Source organism: Anser anser, assembly GCF_964211835.1.
Source record: "Anser anser genome assembly, chromosome: 6".
NCBI lineage: Eukaryota > Metazoa > Chordata > Aves > Anseriformes > Anatidae > Anser > Anser anser.
Window position 1 is genome coordinate 6,420,978 of NC_139726.1, and position 21,892 is coordinate 6,442,869.

Here is a 21,892-nt window from a genome sequence, read left to right on the forward strand (position 1 = left end):
TTATTGCAGTTATTTTTTAAGCTTCTACAATTTTTTTTATATATTTAGCATTTTTAAATGACTGAATAAGAAATACATGTTGAACAAATTTGTATTGGATATGAACTAGCAGACATGATTAACAAACTCTTTAATGATGAGTTAGCTTTTTCCTCTTGCTGGACAAGATCAGACTTCAAAGCAAATTAAAAATGTGAGTCCAAGCACTGATTGCAATGTGGGCAACAGATATCTTCCTGTCAGCTTTAATAAAAGCAGTTGTAAGCTTTCAGTGTTAGTCCAGTCCACCCAGTTCATGTGTCTTTCTGTCTTTATCTAATCTAATATATAGTCATGAGATAAATTACAGAAGCATATGATAAATTGCATTGCTATTCATTTTTGGCAAGATCACCTATACTCCAGCCACTAATTCATCTCTGCCAGGATCCACAGTAACATACCAGGTCCTTGGAACAGCCTCCAAAAAACGTCATTTCATTTTCTTTAAGAAAACAAAGAAATTATATCTGTTGGAAAATATTCTATTTATCTTCACCAAAATAAGAATCTCACTGACACTTTTGCAAAATCACTCTGGTATAAAACATCAAAAAGTATTTATGGCATTAAGAGTCTCAAATATTAGGTCTTATTCTATTAGAGTGGGAAAGCATGATACAATTGAGGCTTAGGGATTTCAACACAGGAATGATATCACCAAAGGATGATATGGTTTAGGGAATTCAGCAAGTCATGAATCGGTTATTTTTTATTTTATTTTATATTTTATTTTATTTTATTTTATTTTGATTGTTTGGTTTTGGTTTTGTCTAGAGGCTTGATAATTCAGCCAGAATACACCAAACTAAGAAATCTGTGACTTGCCATGTTCACTTACAGCAGTTATCCACTCTTGACCAACAGCACCATCCTGAGTCACACCAGGACCAGCCCAGACCAACAGATCCATGCATCGCCGTTAACCACCATCCTCATTCACCTGGGAGTGGGAAGAGGAATGAAAGCTAAGAAGGAAGATACCTTCTTTTCCCTTTCACCCATCAGATCCAGCTCTGTCTGTCATACAGACTGGTGGGTAGTGAAGGCCTGTGGTGAAGTGTCTTTTGTTGCGCAAAGACATTCTGAAGACTTGAACATGAGGTCTTGGGAGGTACAAAGCAATGAAGGCTGACTTTATGGGTTGTAGGAGAGCCACCCATCACCACCAGCAAGATGGGGCACACAAGTAGGACTGCACCACAAAAGCTGGTCTCAAGCCCTCGTTCCCACACCTGGTGTGATCTGTGGGACCTGCTGGGTCGTCCTGAGATGTCCCTCTGGACCAGCCCCACATCCCTCTGCTCCACCACCAAGGAAGAGGGAAAGCATCAAGATGACATCAATGTTGTGTGGAGGAGACATGTTAATGCCCACACCCTGGTGGGGTGTCAGACCCAGCAGTTGCTTTCTGCTCCTTGGAGTTGCTGCTTCCCCTGCTGACAGTTGCCTCTTCCTCACCCTGCTGTAAATTGCTGTGAAATGGTGCCATGATCCAGTCAACAGCTGCTGAATCTCACCCAGGAGGCTGCTGCACCTCAGTAGTAAGTGAACTGGGTTTGCATATCAAGATTTTAAAGCAATTTGGAGCATTTTGAGGTGGAAGACACTATGGATGTGGAAAGGTGATCGCTATATTTTCTGCAAAATCTGTTATCAACCCCATGAAAACACAAGCAGTACTGCAAGACAGAGCATGAATTGAAGGATGATGTGAAAACCTGGCCCTGATGGTGGGAAGGAAAGTTTTCCTGGTGTTTTCAGGGAGTCAAAGGCTTCATCCTACTGTATGTTGGAGCCATTGAGGCATAATGGTAACGTCCAGATAATTAGATGTATTGCTATAGGCACTAGAGAAATGTGATAGACAGATGCATTCAGCTAGCTAGATCTCCCCTGGTGTAGCGAGCTGAAGTCAATTACGGAGTTAAATTGGGAAAGGTTTGACCTGATGTCATTTATATCTTGAGTCATAATTAACACTTGAAGTTCAACTGTGTGGCAATTTTCTTTTAATAACACTTAAACCCTATATAGTGCTCAAAGAATTGCATAGACATGATGAAGGATGGCTTGAGTGGATGCCAGAACTTCAACTTTAGTAATTAATCCTTAAAACCCCTTTGCAAGGCATATGGGTAACATCATTCCTCTTCAGTTTCTCCTTTGAAGAGAAGCAGGGCTCGTCCAGTGTCCCCCCAAAGTCCTGCAGAGAAAGTCTGAGGCTTTTTCAGCTGCTAAACTCAGCTAGCTCCCATCTTTTTGTCTTGCTATATTTTTAAATTATACCAAAATCTTAAGAAAGATTATGGACAAATTGCTTGTCAAATTGCCTGTTTTTCCAATTAGAAGCTGAGAAAATGCAGAAGACAAAATCTTCCACAAACACAGCTCCGGCTTTTAAGACTTTCTTGTGGATGAAATAGGAATGGTGCCGAGGGACAAAACGTGCTCTCAGGCTGAGACCTTGTAAGCCGAGTTTCAGCTCACTGCAGATTTTTATGGTCAACTTATAACTCCCTGAAAAGCGGGGGTTTAAAATGGAAGTGCTGACAAAACTTTTAAACTACAACAGTGGAAATGGCGCCGCAATAATTTATAATCTACAGGCAGCTCTTGGATTTATTATCACAATGACAAATGCACTGTCATTGTTAATAGGATATTTCCCAGCAAGGACTTCTTGTTATGCAAGCCAGGTTCACTATGTCATGCAGCATGATAGCAATAAAGTCTACAAGAATTTGTAATGAACTTCAATTACTAATAGATTATGGTTAATGGGAAATATGTGCAGTAAAGATATGGGTTTTTATATGCGCCTTCTGGTACTCTACAAGGCAATGATTTATGCTACAATTTATGTTAACATTCTCCAGTTCGAAAAAAGCCTAAATTGGTGGAAAGCCACTCCATCCATAACAAATATTTAAGATAATTTTGCACATCATGTAAATGAAGATGTAAAATTAGATATTAATCCATTTCATTTTAGCACTTGTATTTTTATTAAAAATGAAGACTTTGCCCTACTGTGTAACGACATTAAAAATCCTATCATGGGTTGCAAGCATGAATTACACTGATGCCGAAATGGCGACAGCAACTGAGCTGTAAGTGCATTTGTTTAGTTTGCTGCTGTAATTAACGGAGCGGCAAGAGTATTTTTCTAGGTATGATTTAAAGGCACAGTTCTGAAGCTGCTCCCACAGATGTATGCGATGTGTTAGGGATGTACATGTGAAGACCAGGCTCTGTCGGAGGACCTCAGTCTTTTACTTGCCCACTTTTCTTTCCCCCAGGCCTCCCACGTGGAGCAACTGCTTGGAGCGATGCCTCCTCCACCAACACGGGGCTGACCCCTTTCTGCCCTGAAAACCTCCCATGGAAAGGTCCTGGCACAGCATCAGGACCCCCACTTCTGCTGGGTTAGCTGTTTCCATGAAGAGTTGTTTCTCCTCCTCCTTGTCCTCCTCCTCTTCCCCCTCCTCTTCTTCTTCTTCCTCTTTGTCCTCCTCCTTCTCCTCCTCCTCCTTCTCCTCATCCTCATTGTCCTCCTCCTCCTTTCCTCTCCCTCTAGCTTTTTCCCCTGAACTCCTAATATAATCTGTTCAGTCCAGGCTTATGTGCCTGTGAGATGAAAAGAAAGAAGGATGTCTTTCCTTTATTTATTTATTTAATTAATTTTTCAGAACCAACTCTGACAAAAGGCACGTATAGATACAATGTTTAGGGTTATATTTGCTGAGCCATATTTCTGTAAAATGTTTACATTTCATATCTAAAACTTATTCAGCCAGAAAGGGATATCCGTGCACAAAGAATATGCAGGAGGATCCTTACTGGTGTGTCTTTAATACAAGTAGCCTGATACCTTTCTTGTTTCAGTCTGATTTATGCCAGTTTAAGGCCACTGCTCTCAGTAAACCTCTGCACAGAGCACATAAATACCCCCTATAAGTATACATTCACCTTATAGGGGTGTGAGTGAGGCAGACCTGGCCTGTTGGCCTCCACAGATTTGCAAAGAGCAAGATCTGGACACTTGCCTTTGGAATAAAGTTCTGCAGGTTGAGGTAAGACAGGCTTTTGGGGAGGAAAACAACTAATTCAGTGTGAAGAGCACACAGGTAAGCTCAAAATTGCCGTGTGAATCGAAGTCCGTAGTGGGTCTGGACTCCCCAGACATGCTCTGGAGCGGCAGCATCTTGCTGTACAATTAAGGGTGATTCTCGCATGAAAATGTGGCTCTTCAGGCTATTATGAAGTCGTTTGAGAGATTTACAAAAAATCCTTCTTTTTTTATGGTCAAATGAGCATAAAATTGTCCTTTCGCACACTCATTTCCTACTATGTAATACTTGCAGCAGTTACTTCTTGGAAGTATGTGTGTTGCAAATTTAAAATTAAAAATAATGTATCCCTTAAGGGTGCTATTCTAATTCAGTTTTTCCCCAGCCCCTCAACAGAAGCAGATGCATACGCAAAATGGACTTCACTGCATTTCCCACTGCCACCCTCATCTTTTTAATGAAGTTATCCTTACAATTCAAAGTCATGGCAGAGGATGCCCTCCTCAATGTAGATAAGGAGTTTTCTTCTCCAGCTTGGGGTGAAAGTGCCTTTTCCCTAGTGAAATGTCCTTTTTAAAAGGCCCCCATGCAATACCATGCACTCAGCAGGCACTCCCTTTGTCATCCTTTGAATCTCCTTTTTTTTTTTTTTTTTCTGGCCATAATGTCCTCTTTTCTCCCCAGATCTTCTTTGTTGTCCTTCCTCTCTCCTTCCCAGGCAAGAGGTGGGACCATTGCCAAATCTTTGGAACAAACTTCCCCAGAAAACTCTAAAGCATTTGTTTCTGGTGTTTTGACCTCTGTTAAACCATAAAACAACAGGCCATGCATGTGCATCCTGTTGCTGGCTGTAGTTCAGCTTTTCCTTTTGTTACGGCCTTTCTGTGCCTCCCCAAGATACGTCACTTCTGACAGGGCTGTGTGGCAATATTCAGAGGTCACTGCCTCCACAAGCACCATTAACAAGAGGTCGTTGACAACACAAAAGAGCTATGGAAATAACTGTAAACTTTAATGTGCTTTCCATTAGAAATGCGTGCAGGAATCTGTCCTAATGAGAGATTTTTCTTTCTCTCCCTCACTGGCACATCACTGTAGCAGCTTAGAGATATGCCGAGGTCTCCTAATGCAAGAATCTGTGCACTGGGCTGTGTAAAAGTGGCAATAGATTTTCTTCGGCTCAACAGCTGAGAAATATTGTGGAAATGTTCTAAAACACACTGGAATTAATATTTGATCACTAGGAGAATTGCGTGTTTCAAATAATTCACTCTAAAATGAATATAAATGGCTATTAGTGCCTGATGCATTCTCTTGTAAATCACCTCAAATCTTCAATAATCTATATTGTTTCAGAAATGCATATGCAAAACTAAAACATCACTTCATGCTACTAAAGCACTGCCTAAATAAACCATTTCTACCCTGGACCAAATACTTTCAATGGCAGAAATCACACCTGTCTCACTGGATACACTGAGTATTCATGCTATTAAAGTCGTTCTATGACTGCATTGTATTCCATTATGCATTGTGCCCCGTAGAGAGCACAGCACTTCTTAAACCCATGAAGAAATCACTCAACAAAACAAATGCATCAGCTCCGGGAGCGGAGACAGCCCTGAAGAGAGAAGGGGCTGAGGAGGAGAAGCACCTTCTTGCTGAACCCCTTACACGATGTGCCGGGCAGACCAACCTGATGTGGTTCCACTGGCAAGGAAACAAATCCCACTGAAACTTGTCACTTGACTTCAGGGTTTATTTTTACATCTTCCGAGCTAGAAATCTCACAAGGCATGCACGGCCATTGCTGCCAGCCTAGTTAGAGGCTACAACCAGAAGGTTTGTGTGTTTAATTAAAAATTAGAAAAGGCCCCGTGTAACAGCAGCAGCTGATTCCTAACCAAGGCTTTGCATCAGGACTTGTCAGCAAAATCCACCTCTCGAGGTTGATTGTTACCACTCCTGTGCCACAACCACCTTCAAACCCTTCCCTCTTGCAGTACCAGTACAGACCTGGTACCCAAATCACTTTTATGACGTCTTGCAAGAGTCACTGAGAAGTTGAAAATTGTGTATTTGGTCTGTAGAGAGGTTTTAAATGAATATGACCTAATCATGGATTCCTGGCTATTTCTTATCCATCAGCCAGAGGAAGTGGTCTGGTTTCTGCAGTGTTTGAGTTGGTGGTCCAAGTTACATCTGATTACACAACATTCATACGATAAAGCACAATTTACTGCCGAGTTACAGGTTCATAGATTAGTACAGAATTAATCTCACTATTAAAGTTCACGTATAACAACAGATGTTAGTAATGACTTCTTAACAGGCTACAAGAAGTAAACTAAGTAGAAGTAAACCAATCCATTTATAAAGAATGTTTTAGAAACAAAATGTGTTAATTCAGGGCTCAATCACTATTGCACTCAGGTTGTTATTGAAAAGCACCTTCCCATTTCTTTTTTCGCTGCATCCGGGCTTTTTTAATTCTTCCATTATCTGATGCTTTAGCTCAGGAGGAGCAGTTTTAGAAAAGTTACATGTTTCTGTCAGGAAATCCAGCAACAACTCCCCATCTGCGTCCCCTTGGGTAAAGCAGCTGGTTATGTCCATGTTGGATGGGAGCTCGTGGAGCTGGTACTTCAGCCCGGCTGAATCCAGCATCCTTTTGATATCAGCAGAGGACACATAAGTGCAGAGGTCATCTAAAGGCAAGGAAGATCCGTACTTCTTCCACAGTGTTTCCCAACCACTGTTTTCTGAGAAATAAACCATAACAAAAAAATGATCAAAAAATTCTTCATAGTGTTTTTTTTTCTGAGCATTTGTTTTTTCCTGCAGCTGTCTGCAGAGTTGGGGTACATGTCCTGGGCCAGAGGGGAGGTGGCTGCCTGGCTGCCCCATGCCTCTGGGCTGGGGCTGTGGGAGGTTAGGGACATGTCACCAACCCCCAGCTCCCTCTGAGCCCCCAGCTCAGTGCACACAATCTTCCCCCCTTCCTCTCCCAACGTGCTCCAACTCTTTTCCATGCATGTGTGCCATTGCAGTGGCAGATATCTCTGAGAGGCATGCTTCTATAGTACACATATTAAGCACCAGCTACTTACTAACATCTTGATTTAAGCTATTAAGTTTAAATCAGCCACCAATTTGGCAGACCAAATACTTTCCCATTCCTTCACCCAATTACTTCTTGGTTGAGCTACATGAGAGCTTCATTAAAACACCTATTGCCAGTAAACTATCTACCTGAAACATGAAATGCATGGGGTGCAAAACCCTGGTCCCATTTAACCATGCAGCTGGACGTGTGGTCAAAAAACCCATCCTCCTGGCCTGCAGCTTTCACTCCCATGGTCAGCTGCTGTCAGGCATGGGCAGTGAGCAGGGCTCCCCTCATCCCAAGCAGACCTCCCCAGTGGTGCCAGAAGGACGTCTGGGCTGTGTTTTATTTGGGCTGCTCAAAAATGAAGAGTCAGGGAGGAAAAGGCTCCTGTAGCACCTCAAGCATCTCCAGAAGAGAGCCCATGCTAAGCCCACACACATGCTCACTCCTCTTCTCAAGAGACATTTTACGAAGAAAACCAGCTGGGTAAGCTAAAACCTTCCCAGAAGCATCTTCGCTTCTTTGTTTTCCCTCACCCTGGATCTGTGTTTCAGCACTTCTGCTACAAGCCATTTATAAAAGGATCACCCAGAATGACTGGACAGGATGAAAATAACTTTGAGCCTAATGAGCAGCTCTTGAGAGTTATGACTATAAATCTCCATAACTGCTAAAACCAGTTGCTCGGCGGTTTTGCAAATGCTTTATCTGCAAACAGTTATTTATAGTCAAATAAACAGTTTGGTGTTTAGAAGGGCTACAATATTTTCTTTCACCTGGTGGAAATTGAATGCAGAGCGCTAATTGCAGAAAATTTGCTGGTGTCAGTGTTGTGTGACTCAGTGCCATCTCTGAGCCGAGCAATTATACACTACCTGAACGAAGCATTATTATAATAGCTCTCGATAGGCTCAGCATATGGCGCTACTTTTGTTTTCAAGGCGATGTAAACACATTTTTTAAATGTGTTAAAAATAACACCATATAGCTCTTGCAACTCGCCTGCTCTCCTGGCAGGGATGGAACAGGAGGCATTGCAACCTTCACTGACTGACCAAACCCTCTCCTATCAATCCTATTCCCAGAATGGTTTTTAATTAACATATCCTAATGTGTTTGTGTTGGAGACGACACTACCTTCATTTTTTGAAATGAGCTTTGTTCTGCTTATCTTTCATTACCTCTTTTTGCTTCAGTGCTCATTTTGGTAGCAGCGTCTTCCTTCCCTTCTCTATACACCTATTTCCCTCAAGGTTTTCTCCCCTCCTTTCCCTTCTGCTATTCTGAGCTCCTCTCCTCTCTCCCATTTTCTTGTTGGACCCAGCAATTTCCACACCACTTTCTGCCCTCTTTCTCTATAACGGGCACATCTCTCCATACAGGTTATCATGTACCACGTTATTCAGACTAATTCTGACTTTCACAGGGACACCACCCTATCCATTAACCATATCTGCAGAAGAAACAGCCATTAGTGGGCACTTGTGTGTCTAACCTGCTCCATCTGAATGCAAAAGAGATGAAATTATTTATGCAACTGTGGGGCATCATGTGTTGAAGGTGCAAAGAGAAGAAACAGGAGGAATGAGAAAACAAAGAACTGCCTGGCCTGGGGAGGATTTCAAACAGTTTTCATAAATTCAATTTTTTAATCAAATTAATTTTGAATAGACATGTGTTCCTCCCTGTATTCACATTTCACAAATATCCAGAGGGACAGGTTAAGCAACTGGAAAAGTGTTTCAATTAACTACAGGCAAGTAATCAGCAATAAACTGATATTATGATCTATTCTCATTACTCAAACAACAAGAACAATAACTCAGATCATTTAAAATACAGAATTCTTGTAGTGTACTGCTTTAAAACAAAAAAAATTTTGAAGAAAAATAGTTTGAATAAATTCAGGTTGGAGAAGTGCACTTTCTCTGCAGACACTTCATGAAGACAAAAAAAAAAAAAGGAACTTCTTCAAATACATTACGGTTTGCAGATACGGCCAAATTCAATAAAAAATAGCTTAAACTTCTGAACAAATGGTACTTAACAGCCCTGAAAAAAACTGTTGGATGTGACTGTTTACACAACTAAAATGTCTGTAGTTTACATGAGGCAAATTAAAGGCTTTCTAGAGTCAAAGCAGAACCCACTACTACCATACCTCTAGCATACCTTGCCCACAGTATTAAAAGGCAGTAGCCTTCTCCACTCCCACATTTTCCTCTTGGATTGACCACAGAGCATTTCTTTCAGATCTCAAACAGCCTGAAAACGCCGTTTTCCACCCAAAAGGACTATATCAAGGAGATGGGCAGTTTGAGAAGAAAATGAGCCATATGTCCTCTAACACCTGCTGTACAGCGAAGCCGAGCCCCGCTGTAGCTGTTTGCTTAATGCTGCACATCTCCAGGAGCGAGACAATGCTGTGCCCTGCCTGAAGAGCCTTTTACAGGGAACAGCTGTAGCTGAGGCTAAAGGAGATCTTGCTCTGTCACTGGCCTGGCTGTAGGATGGGGAAGGGGAGAAGGTGAAAGAAAAGTGTTTTGTGCCCATGGCATGGGTTTACTGCCTCACAGAGCCTTCAGCTTTGCAACCTGCAGCACAGAGCTGGGCAAATGTAGACGAGATGCAGGTTTCCATAGTCGCAGGTGAATGGGCACCGTTTACTCCAGTTTCCCTCTATAGGCAATAAAGGGATATTTAAAACAAAAATACACGTTGTTTTCTGGCCAGCCTGTGCTGAACTCGCAGGGACCCCAGCGGTGCCCGCGGCTCTCGCCTCACCCAGCGCGTTGTGGAGCAGCTCTCACCTGACACCACGATGATGAGGAGCTTTGCCTGCCCTTCCAGGAGGCTGTGGAAATACCGGATAGTCGCTGGGACGTCTTTCACATAATACAGCATCTGGGAAGAGCAGAAATGCTTACATAGACATGGTGGGGTCCTAGAGAACATTATAACTTGTAACACGGAGCAACCCGGACAGGAGAGCAGCGAGGTGCCAAGGCCCATCCGCAGGGTGCCGGCCTGCTGGCAAGGACAGCCCCGCGGGCTCGGACCTACCCTCCCCATCCCCAGCACCGAGCTCGTGTTCACTCATTAACCTGGGATAAAAAGTTTTGCCTTCCTCTAGCAGCGAGGATGGCTTGTAATGGCTTCGGTATACTGGGGAATACAAAGGCAGTTTCACAGAGAGGACAAGGAGCTTTGAAAACACTAGTTAAAATGTATTTTTAGTTGACTGTCGCCCACATCCTGGTTAATAGGACTACTGTGCTCAAAGCTGCTTTGCTGTAACTCATCTTTCATTTTTTTGCAGTTCACTTCTGCTTAAGTACTTTAAATTATAGAGAAATAAACTCACCTGTCTCCCCCTTAGAGTGGATAATGAGGTCACATACCTCATGCACACTTTAAACAGCCAAACCTCTGACAACAGCTACTCTGCAGACTTTTACCTGAATCATGTGAATGAAGTCCCATTTTTTAGACTTCTTTTCTGCATTCATTCGACTTTCATATTCATAAGCTGTCTCCTTATGCCAGGTAAACTTTACATTCTCGAGGTTTGATGTCGCCGCCACACGTTCTGAAATATGGGAGAAGACAGGACAGAGTTATCTCAATTGCAAATATGGGATCGATCTCCATTCAGAGCTTTAATAACACCCAAAAGTCATATTTAGGCAAAATGTTTTGCTACCGATTTAACACAGCAATGGAATACTTAAAACCTTGAGGCTGTGTGTAAGAAGGCAGCTGTCCAGGTCTTCGTTAGGTGAAACCTTAAGAGGGTCTGATTCTTTCCCCTTTGAACCCTCATTTAGTCTCCTCCAGTCTTTACCTGATCAAAAAAAAATAAACGAAACTTTCTCATGGCTGGCTCAAGCTCCATTTACCACGGTAAAGGGTTTTCCAGAGTCTGACCAAATAAATACAGGAACTTGAGGATTGATCAAAGGGGCTGTGTTGGAGACAAGCACAATTAAAAACTTGAAAAGAGCAGAGGAAACAAGTGGCTCACCCAGAGAGAGCATCATGAGGATGAAAGGAATGGAGCTTTGCTTCATGAGCAAATCCCCATCTCCTGACCTTGGGTTTCTGCTGTGTTCAAATACAAGAGATTTTCAAAAGTCCAGAGTTTTGGCCAACCACTTCAGGTGAAAGGGACAACAGTGATTTAGAGAAAAGACTTTAGAAAGAGTGACACATGGTGTGTTTTCAGACCTTGATGCAATGCACATCTAATGGCAGATGAAAGCAGAAAGCTAGAGGAGTGGATTCAAAGCATAAGTTATACCAAGGGGCCTGGCTCACCACTGCATTTCGTTGCTTTTATAGTAGCAACACTGAGGGACGATTTTGCATTTTAGGAGATGCTGGAATACAAATGTCCATCTGCTGGCATATGGAACTCATATTGCTGTGCGCCTGCTTGGGGCTCAGGATTGCTCCAGGACAAAGCTATCCCTGATGCGATTCCCGTGCTTCGCTGGAGTTAACATAAATTTAAAACTTAAATGGCCCAAAGGCAGACTGAGCCTTAGCTACAGAACACATGCTCAAAACAACATGATTTGCTAACACCAGTGCCTTTACTCCGTTAATCATAATGTTCCTCCTTTTGGGCTCCGTTAGGATATATTCCTGTTGGAGAGATGAGAAATGCTCCATCAGTGCTTATCTCCTCTCTTTTGTGGACGGAAATGGGCCACCCCTTTCTGCTGCTGCTGTTGCTCTGCTTGCTTCCATTTATCTGTCACTGGCCCCAGCACTTGCAGTTCAGGTTTAATTTGCTGTTTTAAACTCGGGCTTGCTTCAGCAGCAGTTCATATCACCATCACACATAATCTGGTGCAATCTGCTCCAGCTCAATTGCTAGGCGGTCTGCAAGGAGACGCTAGGAAGGGAAGTGAATTGCATGCCAAAGTGGGCTTTTAAAGCCAACATTTCAGAAAGGACAAACTCATTCTGATTATGGGAAGTTGCTGTCTGAAGATTCATCCGAACCCAAAACGTATCACCCTAACAGCTTTGAAAAGTTTTCCTTAAATTTTATCCTCATTACAACCCAGATTGCTGTCTGGGCCAGAAGCCATCCGCACGCCCTTGACTTGATGCTGGACTGAGCACAGCTGCACTGTGATGCCTGGGCATCAGCAGCACGGCTTGTCATGGTGCCACCAAAACCCAGGCCATAGTAACCAAGGGGCTTCACCTGGGCACTGGACATAGGACTATGGGAGCCTCTGGCATATGCCACGGCCTAGGAGAAATCTCATTTTGTCATCACTGTGAGTCCCAGGAAGAAAGTTTCTCCTTCCCAAGTTTCTCCTTCCCAAGGAGACAGCAGCTGGTTAGGCAGAAAACATAGCTACCGAATCCTCAGAGGCACAGATAATGCTTCCAGTTCTCCTCGGAAAAGGGGCTCAGAAACCTAATTAATGATACCTACTGGGGACATGATTAATTACCAAATAAGAAAGTTTAAAGAAAGAAATTCAGATGAATATTTCATTTCCAGTTTAGCATAAAATTTAAAATACGGACAACATCTTATATTTTCTTTAACTTTCTGCTGGAAAGAAACTCCCTGAAATAGAACGGGACTGCCAATTAATTGATGGCAGCCAGTGAATCTAGTGCCCAAATCACCCAATATACAGAGCAAATGCTCTTTTGCCCATTCTTTACCATCTCAGTCTGGAACAACATAAAAGCTGCTGGGAAGCTATCTTTTCAGAGATCAGGTCCATGTAATACAGAGACAGGTATCAAGAAATGGTGCATTTCCTCTGACTGTTGCCTTTGTTTTTTTTTTCCCTTTAGCTTCCTCAAGTGGCTTCATGCTGGGAATGCTTTGTTTTCAAGGACCTTAGCAAGAGTAAGAGTAAGATTTACAATGTGGTTTAATAATCTGGTATTTACTCTGGAGCATTTCCAATAACGCAGACCACTGACGAGGTTCATTCATTACTGCCACATCCATTCAGCAGCCGTTTTCTGGCAAGCTGGGCTCTGCCCAGGGCTTCTCATGGCCTATATGATGTGATGGGTGTAACCTCCATACAAGACCGTAATTACATGCTAGGTAAAGCCTGGTAGGTGTTGATACAGTGATAAACCAGCAATGTAATCAAACTGTGGACTGATATTTAACGTTCATTTTGTAGGACAATCTAACCAAAACATCCCTCCTTATTCTCTGTCCTTTTAAAATGCTTTGCTTTCCCCCATGAGCATAGCTCAGATTGTCAGACTGGTGGAAGGAAACGAACTCTAAGCCACTGAGAGCAGACACACAGCAAAAACCTCCCGTATCCAGCTTGTTTTCCATGCAATGTTTTCTAAATCAAACTAACGCAGTTCACACTATGGGAATTAGCTACTCGGAAACTGTTTTAAGATATGTAAGAATTACCAAGAGACACTAAAATCAGTGTTGCTGCAGGATCCCAGCTCAGTGCAAGCTGAAGGAGAATTCTTTCTGAAATACGTGGTCTTTGCTCCATTCCCGTACAGTCACACACCATTTTCCACCTCGCTTAACTTTTAAAGTCTGTCTACCTGCAAGCTTTTGCCATGTTCTTTGAGTTCTTTGCAGTGTAAGAGACAAAGATGATAATGAGAAGAGACAAAGATTATAATGAGAAAGCAAATGTAGAAAAGCAGTGATGTCAGAAAAGCATAAAATAGTGACTTTCTTAAGTTTTAAGAGCCAATTCTGGCAATAAAGCCTTTGAACGTGGGGTCGTCCAGCGTTCAACTCTTTTAATGCATTTAGCGTACTTAATGTAAATTTAATTTATTTAATGTCAAAATACCTTTGTACTTGAGGATTTGTTCGGCACTTGGCTCTACCACCTCGTTGTTGATGGTGACTCCTGGATATCTGGCTTGTACAGCTGAGAGGATCTGCAGGTCAATCTCTCCTAGGGAAAGAGGCGACATCGCACAAGAGATGAAAGCAAAGCTCAGGCAAACATTATCTCCAGTACCATCAGAAGGCCAGTTTTGAAGTTTTATTCCTGCCCTTTGGGTACTGAAAATGTACCAGACAGGTACATGTAGGTGCTTTGAATTCTCAGCAGATTACCACTGAGGGCAGAGCTGTAGGATCTAATAAAATAAATAACTGTCCCAACTATCTTTATTTCTCCTCTCTGACCACCAGCAGCAGTGCCAAGGGGAACCAGACGCAGTCATGTGGGCAGTGTGACTTTGTGTTTTCTAGACATGGACAAACCTCTTGGGGAAAATGCTAAATGACCATGATGGTACCGGTTTGGATGGTCCCAACTCACCAGGGAGTCAATAAGAAAGGTCTGGCCTCAGTGGTTAATGTGTCATGGGGGTGAGGGAGAGGAGAATATGTAAACACACTGAAAGTATGAAAAACATGTTCTTGTCCAGATTTAGCATACTGTGACTTTTTCTGTAAGATGAGTAGTGCACATACCATCTATATTTACTTAATCCCCTGCTTACAGAATACCCCAGACCTATTTTCTTTGTATGGAACAGTTCTCCCTGGGCACCATTCAGGCCAGCTGCAATTATTCTCCCGATGGAAGCACCCATACATGTAAGGTTTTAAATTTAAACAGAGCTGCCATTGCTCTTGGCCACCTCTCCCCGTCTGCCATGTAGGGAGCTCAGGGAGATGATGTTGCTGACCGAGGCATCGGTCTGGGGACAGCATGGGGCTGGCTTGGTTGCCTCTTGCAGGGCTTGCTTCTGCTTATTCCGACAGAATAAATGTAGGTGAAAAAGACAACAGAAGAATAAATAAATGAAAATAATGAATAGAAGAAGCAGAGCCATGCCGGCTGTAACATGTACCCTGGAGCTCAATCCAGCACAAGGTCCTCCCCTTGGAGGGTCCTTCGCACCACGAGGAGCTCTCTGCCTGCTCCTGGCCCCACCATGAGACACTCCAGCCCGAGGGTCTCACCTGCTCATTTATGCCCCCAGAATTTCACATAAAAAGCAAGGAAGAGTTCAATCCTTTTAGACTTATGTCTTTCATAAAGCAACTAATAACACCAAAATTTATGTGACATCTGGGCAAGCACATTCTTTGAGGGAAGGGAAATTGAATTTCTGAAGTAGCATAAATAGCTGTGGCTTTGCTATCACTGCAAACCCCGTATTTTGTTGGAAATTCAGAGGAAAGTCTGTCATTTGCAGGCTGCTGTGGTAAACTCTGGAAACACAGAATTTGTAAGTTCCTACTGCAACATTTTTTTATTTTTGGTTTCTTTACCAACTTTCTATAAAATGGATTAGCCCTTTGAAAAGGCTGTGCAGGTCCTGATTAAAAAAAAATAATAATTGAATTTTCCATTTCCATATGCAGGTAGGTTAATATATTTCCTTCCACTCCTCTGCGGCCAAACCACCCTTGTATTGTTTTTAACCAAAAAAAATAACTTTGATTCATAATTTAATCCACAGCCTTAATTGACTTCGGTTAGCTCTTTTATATGCAAACAAGTGTCCTGAGGCATTTTACAGTCAAATCTGTGGCAGCTTGCATTATCAACAATTTGGCAATTAGGCTATCCGAATTATTTAAACTCTCCAACACAATTACCTTTTAAAGGCTACCACTATGTTCGCCATTAAGTTTCTAATTAAACATTTTACGTAACGGGATAGTTTATAGCACAGTTGCTGCTTTATAGCGGCGCTGATGACTTTTATGGTTTTTAAAGGTACAGAGTGCTGCGCGCTGGAGTGTGAACTTAATAAGGCAGAGGCTGTAGGCAAAGGCAGGAGCTTGAGATGGGCGGGGGTAATGGGATATGATGCTACATTAAATGGTTTGCTTTTCCCTCACAGTGGAAAAAGTGCACAGGAGGTGGAAAAGTGGAAGGAAAGCATCCTTGCCTTCCATGCTGCCTCCCTGCGCAGTGCAGGGGATGGGGCCACAGGGGCTGGCGTCAGGCAGGGTAATTGGATCCCCCAGGTTTGCTCCTGCACAGGTCCCCAGGGACCCGCAGTGGGGACAAATGAGCCAGGAAATGGGCTTTGCTGGTTCCTGCCCGCACATCCACCATGCCAGGCTGGAGTGCCCCTGGTTAGGGAGTGAAGCACCTCGCTAACCGAGCAAAGTGTTCCTCCTAAAAGCAGTATTTTTTGTGGCAGAGGAATGGTTTTCCTTGCTTGGAGAGAAATGTTCGTGCCCCGTCACACTGTTTTATAACTAACACCCAGCATTTACTTACATGTATTTTTTACTTATTAGGAGAGATTAACAAAGCTGAGATTAGTCTTTGGAGTTGTTATGACTAAAGCACTTAAAATAAATTAACTGTTCGTACAAAATTTTAGCCTGATGGCTTAATGGGCAGAGCAGAATTAGGAAACATAGGCTTTAATTAAGGGGGAACTTAAGCAAGAATTTAATGAAGAGAAGCACTCTCTGCTGTTGGTATTGTTTTTCCACCCAGCTAACTTCAGAAAAGGGACTTACTTCTCCTGATACTCCAGATCCCAGTGAGACCTGGCCAGAAGACACTCAGCCCTTCATAGGGCTGGAAATACACCGCGAGGTGCCACTGGGGTGGGGCGGGGACAATGAGGTACAGACAGGGTTGGCGGTGTCCCCCCGTGCCATCAGCAGGTGGCACAGAAACCCAAGGGGCAGCTGGAGCCTCTCTGAGCTCGAGGGGCAATGTGGCAAAGGGGTTTTCTCCTGGAGGAGACGCAGGAGTCAGGGTGTGGGGCACAAGCTGGTTTAGCACTATGGTCACGCACCGGCCACTGCCTTCTGCCCCCTGCAGAGGACTCTTAGAGAAAAGCCTTTCCTTCCCTCCCGACTTTTCTCTGCAACTTGTAATCCTCTAGCCAGAAAAAAAAGGTTAAAGCTTATCAACAGTGAAGCTCATGGCATACCTGCTCCGCCACCAACACTTAGAATATTGATTGCAGGCTTCCCATTTCCAATACTGCAAAACATTATTTTTAAATGTTAGCAGAGCTGCCCGGCAGATAGGGTTACATGTATTACGTGAAGAGCCAGAAACGCTAAGAATTAAAACCTGCAGGACAGACCCAAAAGCAGTATGTGCAGGTACATGCATGCCCATGAGCAGGCAGGTGGGCTCAGATTCAGACCTCTGCTCTTCAGACATGCCAATTTCTGGTGATTTGGGCAATCTGCAGAGGTCTCCACGTGCATTATTGCATTTTTCATGTGCCAAGGCTTATCTGGGGTGAGCTACATTTGCATGCAAAGAAACCACCCAGCCTTATCTCCTCCCTGCTAGGCAGGCTCTGTGCCGCAGACAAAACCTCCCCTACCGGGGGTGGCCGAGGCCACCAGCAGCCACCTGCCACCACCACCGGACCGTCCCCAGCACCGGGCAGGGCTTTCTCCCCGTTACCTCGCCAGCAAGCCAGGCAGCTGCCGCTCCACAAACTCCTGCATGCACTGATGCTCGGTCGACTTCGCCAGGAAGACGCGGAAGGACCGGAGGTACCTGCTGGGGTCAGCCATCAGGCTCCGCATGGTTGAAGCCATGCCGGGTTTCGGGAGGCTGTGCACGGCAGGGGGACAGCTAGTTCTCCACAGCAATCCCCTGCACCCGGGAAAGAAACAGCAAACAATGCTCAATACACACTGGGATAAACCCAAGGCATCTCGCGTGGCTGAACAGGGACTTTGGATGGGAGCAGGACTTTGCTCCCATCCTCCGCCAGCTAATTTACATTAGGGATGGAGTGCTTAAAGAAATATTATGCAATGTTGCGATAGAAACCATAAATCAGGTCTGAGCAGCAAATGGTCATGTATCATGGTTAATCTTTGCGAAGGAAACGCCAGTATTTTTTAGCGGTGCTGACACAGGGTACTCTTACTACCCGGTGAAAGGATCCTGAGACACTTCTTAAGGAAAAGAAAAATTCCCCTATTCCTTGAAGGCATGGAGAGGCTTGGACTGGATTAGAAGAAAGAACAGCACACTTCTCCAGAGATGCTAGCAGATGTCTTTATCGTGTTTTTCTTTCCTTTTTTTTTTTTTTTTAAATCTTTTGATGTGCTTAAAGAGGGTGCTGGCAGTGGGGTGAAAACAGTAAAACCCTTTAAAACGCACTCTGTAATTTTTAGTTCCTCTAAAGATAATGGTGCAACTCCCACAAGCAAAGCAGTTACTTTCCAAAAGCCACGTGGATTACTGGAATGGGTGCCGTGAGAAACCTGGCGCGGGGAGACACCCAGGGCCGGGGAGGAAGTAGGCGCTCCCGGGGACCACCAGGCATGTGCTGGGAAGGACCAAAACCACGCTTTGTGTCCATCGGGTCTTGTCCTCACCCACAAGGAGGAAGAGGAACCCTCTGCAGATGCCACGCACAGGGGCCTGCCCGTGACTCCCCCCTCTCCTCCCTTCCCCTGGCCAACCCCCTTCTAGCCCCCCTGGTTATTTTTATTGCTCTCGTTGGACTTCTGTCTCTTTTCAATGATAAGAACAGCTGCCTGGCTTTGCTCAGCTTTCCTTTCTGCCGGTGCCAAAAATAACGTCCAGCTCGTGACAAGGCTTTATTTTTGCATCCCGTGAGCTGCAGCTCCCCACGTGCTAAGGACTCCAGCAGGAGGCACTCCTGCAGCTCCTCTTTATCCGAGGACACAGCGGGTGCTGCTCCAGAGCTCGAATACAGGCTGCCACCATGCCACATCAGCAGCATCTCCTGAGGACCACCACCAGGGCAGACCCAGCACCCTTCCCGTGTCTCACACCCTCTCACGCAGCAAACCTGCATGTATTAATCAGAAAAGATGGAAGAGATGGCAGAAGAGCATTAAAAACTGCTCGCTCCCAGATGCCCATGAGGGCTGGCTGGTGCAGCAGGGAAAGGTAATGGGGCCCCCTGGCCATGGAGCTGAGCCCCCCCTGCAGCCTGCCTGGGGCTGATTTAACGAGTCTGGCTTCCTTAGATAAGAGAGGCAATCCAGCCTGCATATTAGAAAGACAGACCAACAAACTGCAGCTAAATCGACTCCATTACCTGGAGGGCCATCACTCAGGGGACGTGCACAGAGAGACCACGATGTTGCCTGGCTGGGCAAACCCTCCTGAGCCCTCCCACCCACCTGCCAGCAGACACTGACTCTTTTCCAGGTGCCTGGCACTGCAATCCCCAGCATTAACTTGGGGAAACCAAGCACAGACATTGCCTGAGAGAGTAAGGATGCCTACACCTGGCTGTACATGGGGTGAGAATATACGCTGCCAGCCCGAGAAGCAAGCGGTAGCATCCGTGTTTACCCATTCCTCTGCTCAGCTCTTTGCTTTTCACTTTAAACACACAAAGAGGCTTTGGCACATTCCGCTGAAATATTTTACTGCCTTCCATCTCGAAAAAATATTTTGCAGTTAATGAGAGGAGATTTAGATAATCAAGCTTTCTTGTCCAACTCCCCGTGCTTCCTGTGATTTAATTTGCCCACCCCCGGCTCGGCAGTCTCTAACAAACAGCCGAGATTCATTTTCATGTTAGGTGCAGTTCGAGGAATTTGTCTCATTTATTTCATTCTGCTTTTGGCTGCTCGAATTTGCCCCATTTATTTCATTATGTGTTTTGCTGTTTAAACTGCGGCTAGTTAACTTTAAAAATGAGGAAAATAATAATAATCAAAAGAGACAGAGAGAAAAAAGGATTTTTTTTAGTCAGGCTGATATAGAAACTTTGGGGTAATAATGTTCATTTGGACATTTCCTTCAGTGACAACCCAGATTTTTATGTAGCTTCCTAAAAAGACTGCAGCTTCAAAAGCTGTTTCTGTGCTTACGCTGCAGTGGTTTGGACCAGGTTTGCACCGGCACTGGCAGAATTAAGCCTCGTTAAACCCACTGACGAACTCTTTACAACTTCGACACGACCTCTGGTGAGACAGTGAGTTTGCCTTCGTGCTGCTGGATGCCAGCGAAGCTGAAGATGCCCGCGCAGCCCGAGCCCAGTACTTACGTGCGCGGTGGTGCCTGGTGCAGAAGCTCCCTCGGCACGATGCCGCGGGTGTTGGGGACGTGCCGTGCTGACACCCCCGCGGTGCCCCCGGTCCCACCCCTAGCCGGGAGGAGGCCCCCTCTGGGATCCGATCTCCAGGATGTGGCTGCTGCGGCAGCAGGGAGTGGAGGGGTCTGGCTGAGCCCCGCGTGTGGTTTGTCCCAGCTCACCAGCTGGAAAAGGGTGGGGGGAAAGGGTAGGAAGGGGAAATGAGGAAGGTCCCCTGCTCACACCACAGCTGCGGTGCCACTGCTGTACCTGTGTGCGGTCTCTCTGAGCAGTCTCCGAAGGCTCCAGGATCCACTCCTGCACCCACGGGTGGGTGACAGCCACCCTGCCCTGGCCTCCCGGCGTGGCCGGCACCAGCGGGCTCATGCAACGTGCCTGGCACAGCTGTGAGGGCACCAGCAGCATTCAGACCTCAAGGTCTATCAGCGCCTTGATTAGCATCCGGATGACAAATAAACTCTGCTACGGGTACAAAGGAAAGGTGACTCCTGACAAATTGGAAATGGTTATCTCAGTGTGTGGCACCCGGTAAGGTACAATACTTATATTTGCCTATAGAAACCTACTGGTACAGGTTAGTTTGTTTTTTAGGTGGCTCTTTTCCAAGCAGCTGAGATTTTGCTTATACATTACTTTCAAGGGCTCAAGCTTTGCTATAAACAGTTTTAACCCAGGGAGTGCAAGGGTAGAGAAAAAACATCAGCCCGTGTCTGTTTTCACACTGCATTTTGGTGCTCATAGCATTAATAAAATATTTGCCTTCTGTGTGCCCCAAATTATTGCTCCTTCACGTTTCAAGTTTTCCTTCTGGACTCGCAGGGAGAAATGAACGGTTCATGGAGAAATGAACTGTTCACATTGCACAAGGCTTATCAAATCACACCAGTAATAGCAAAACTCCTACTTTCAAAGACACAGTCACAGGAAAAAAAAAAAAAAACATCTCATGGGTTGACATTTAGCCCAAAGTTTACCAAAATAAAGATTTCCTATCAGCAGCTGCAATCGCCGAGGGAGCAGCTACGGCTGGGGACAGGTAGCGCTTGCTGTACTTTCCCTCTGTCCACGCACAGCCCCATCCCCAAAACACTCACAGCAAATTGTCAGTGCCTGTCACACAGCAGCCAGCAGGACCACAGCAACATTACAGATGCAGACAGACAGCCTCCACTTTATCTGCGGCAGGAATCAGAGGGGCTGGCCCTGCAAACGCCCACCACCTGTGCCCTGCTGGGTGGTGCCATTGGAGCAGCTCCACAGCTCTGCTTCCCATGTATCTGGGGGAGAAAATGCTTAGTTTCAAGGTACTTTCATTGCATTTCCCTGGCTTTTAGCTCCTGTTTTATGTAAAACTCCACTTGAAAAGGCAAACAGCACCTTTTTCTCCCTTTTTCTTGGAGTTGAATAGCCTTGGCCTGGGCTGAAGGGGAGGAGGTGCCCGCAGGCTCCTGCACCGCGCTCAGCGGGGCCGGCCTTTCATTTTAAGGACAACGAAGCCCGAGCTGTATTTTTCAGACAGCCACAATCTGGGCCAGCTTCCCTGCACGGGAGGTGCCCCAGCGAATGCTAATGCTGCAGGAACGGCTCCCTGCCAGGCTGTGGGTGCGGGCCCTGCTGCAACGCCCCTGGCAGCGCTGCCCCGGCTCCCAGT

At 44.9% G+C, this 21,892-nt stretch overlaps 1 protein-coding gene across 5 annotated transcripts; it reads right to left on the reverse strand.

Moving 5' to 3' along the window:
• Positions 1–3,693: 3,693 nt before the first annotated feature.
• LOC310901796 (histamine N-methyltransferase-like) lies at positions 3,694–21,435 on the reverse strand. 5 transcript variants are annotated; one of them, XM_083842197.1, is made up of 9 exons: positions 21,336–21,435; positions 20,491–20,700; positions 20,194–20,405; positions 17,613–17,807; positions 17,122–17,174; positions 14,046–14,153; positions 10,680–10,810; positions 10,032–10,125; positions 3,694–6,874 (listed from the first exon to the last, which is right to left on the reverse strand). In XM_083842197.1, the coding sequence occupies exons 2-9, from the start codon at positions 20,644–20,646 to the stop codon at positions 6,519–6,521; spliced, it is 1,305 nt and encodes a 434-aa protein (XP_083698323.1). In that variant the 5' UTR covers positions 20,647–20,700; positions 21,336–21,435; the 3' UTR covers positions 3,694–6,518. The 5 variants fall into 5 exon arrangements, with proteins under 5 accessions (XP_083698323.1, XP_083698321.1, XP_083698322.1 ...); XM_083842195.1 differs by having other exon boundaries at positions 20,491–20,729; positions 21,336–21,409; XM_083842196.1 differs by having other exon boundaries at positions 20,491–20,703; positions 21,336–21,401.
• Between the last annotated feature and the right edge of the window lie 457 nt (positions 21,436–21,892).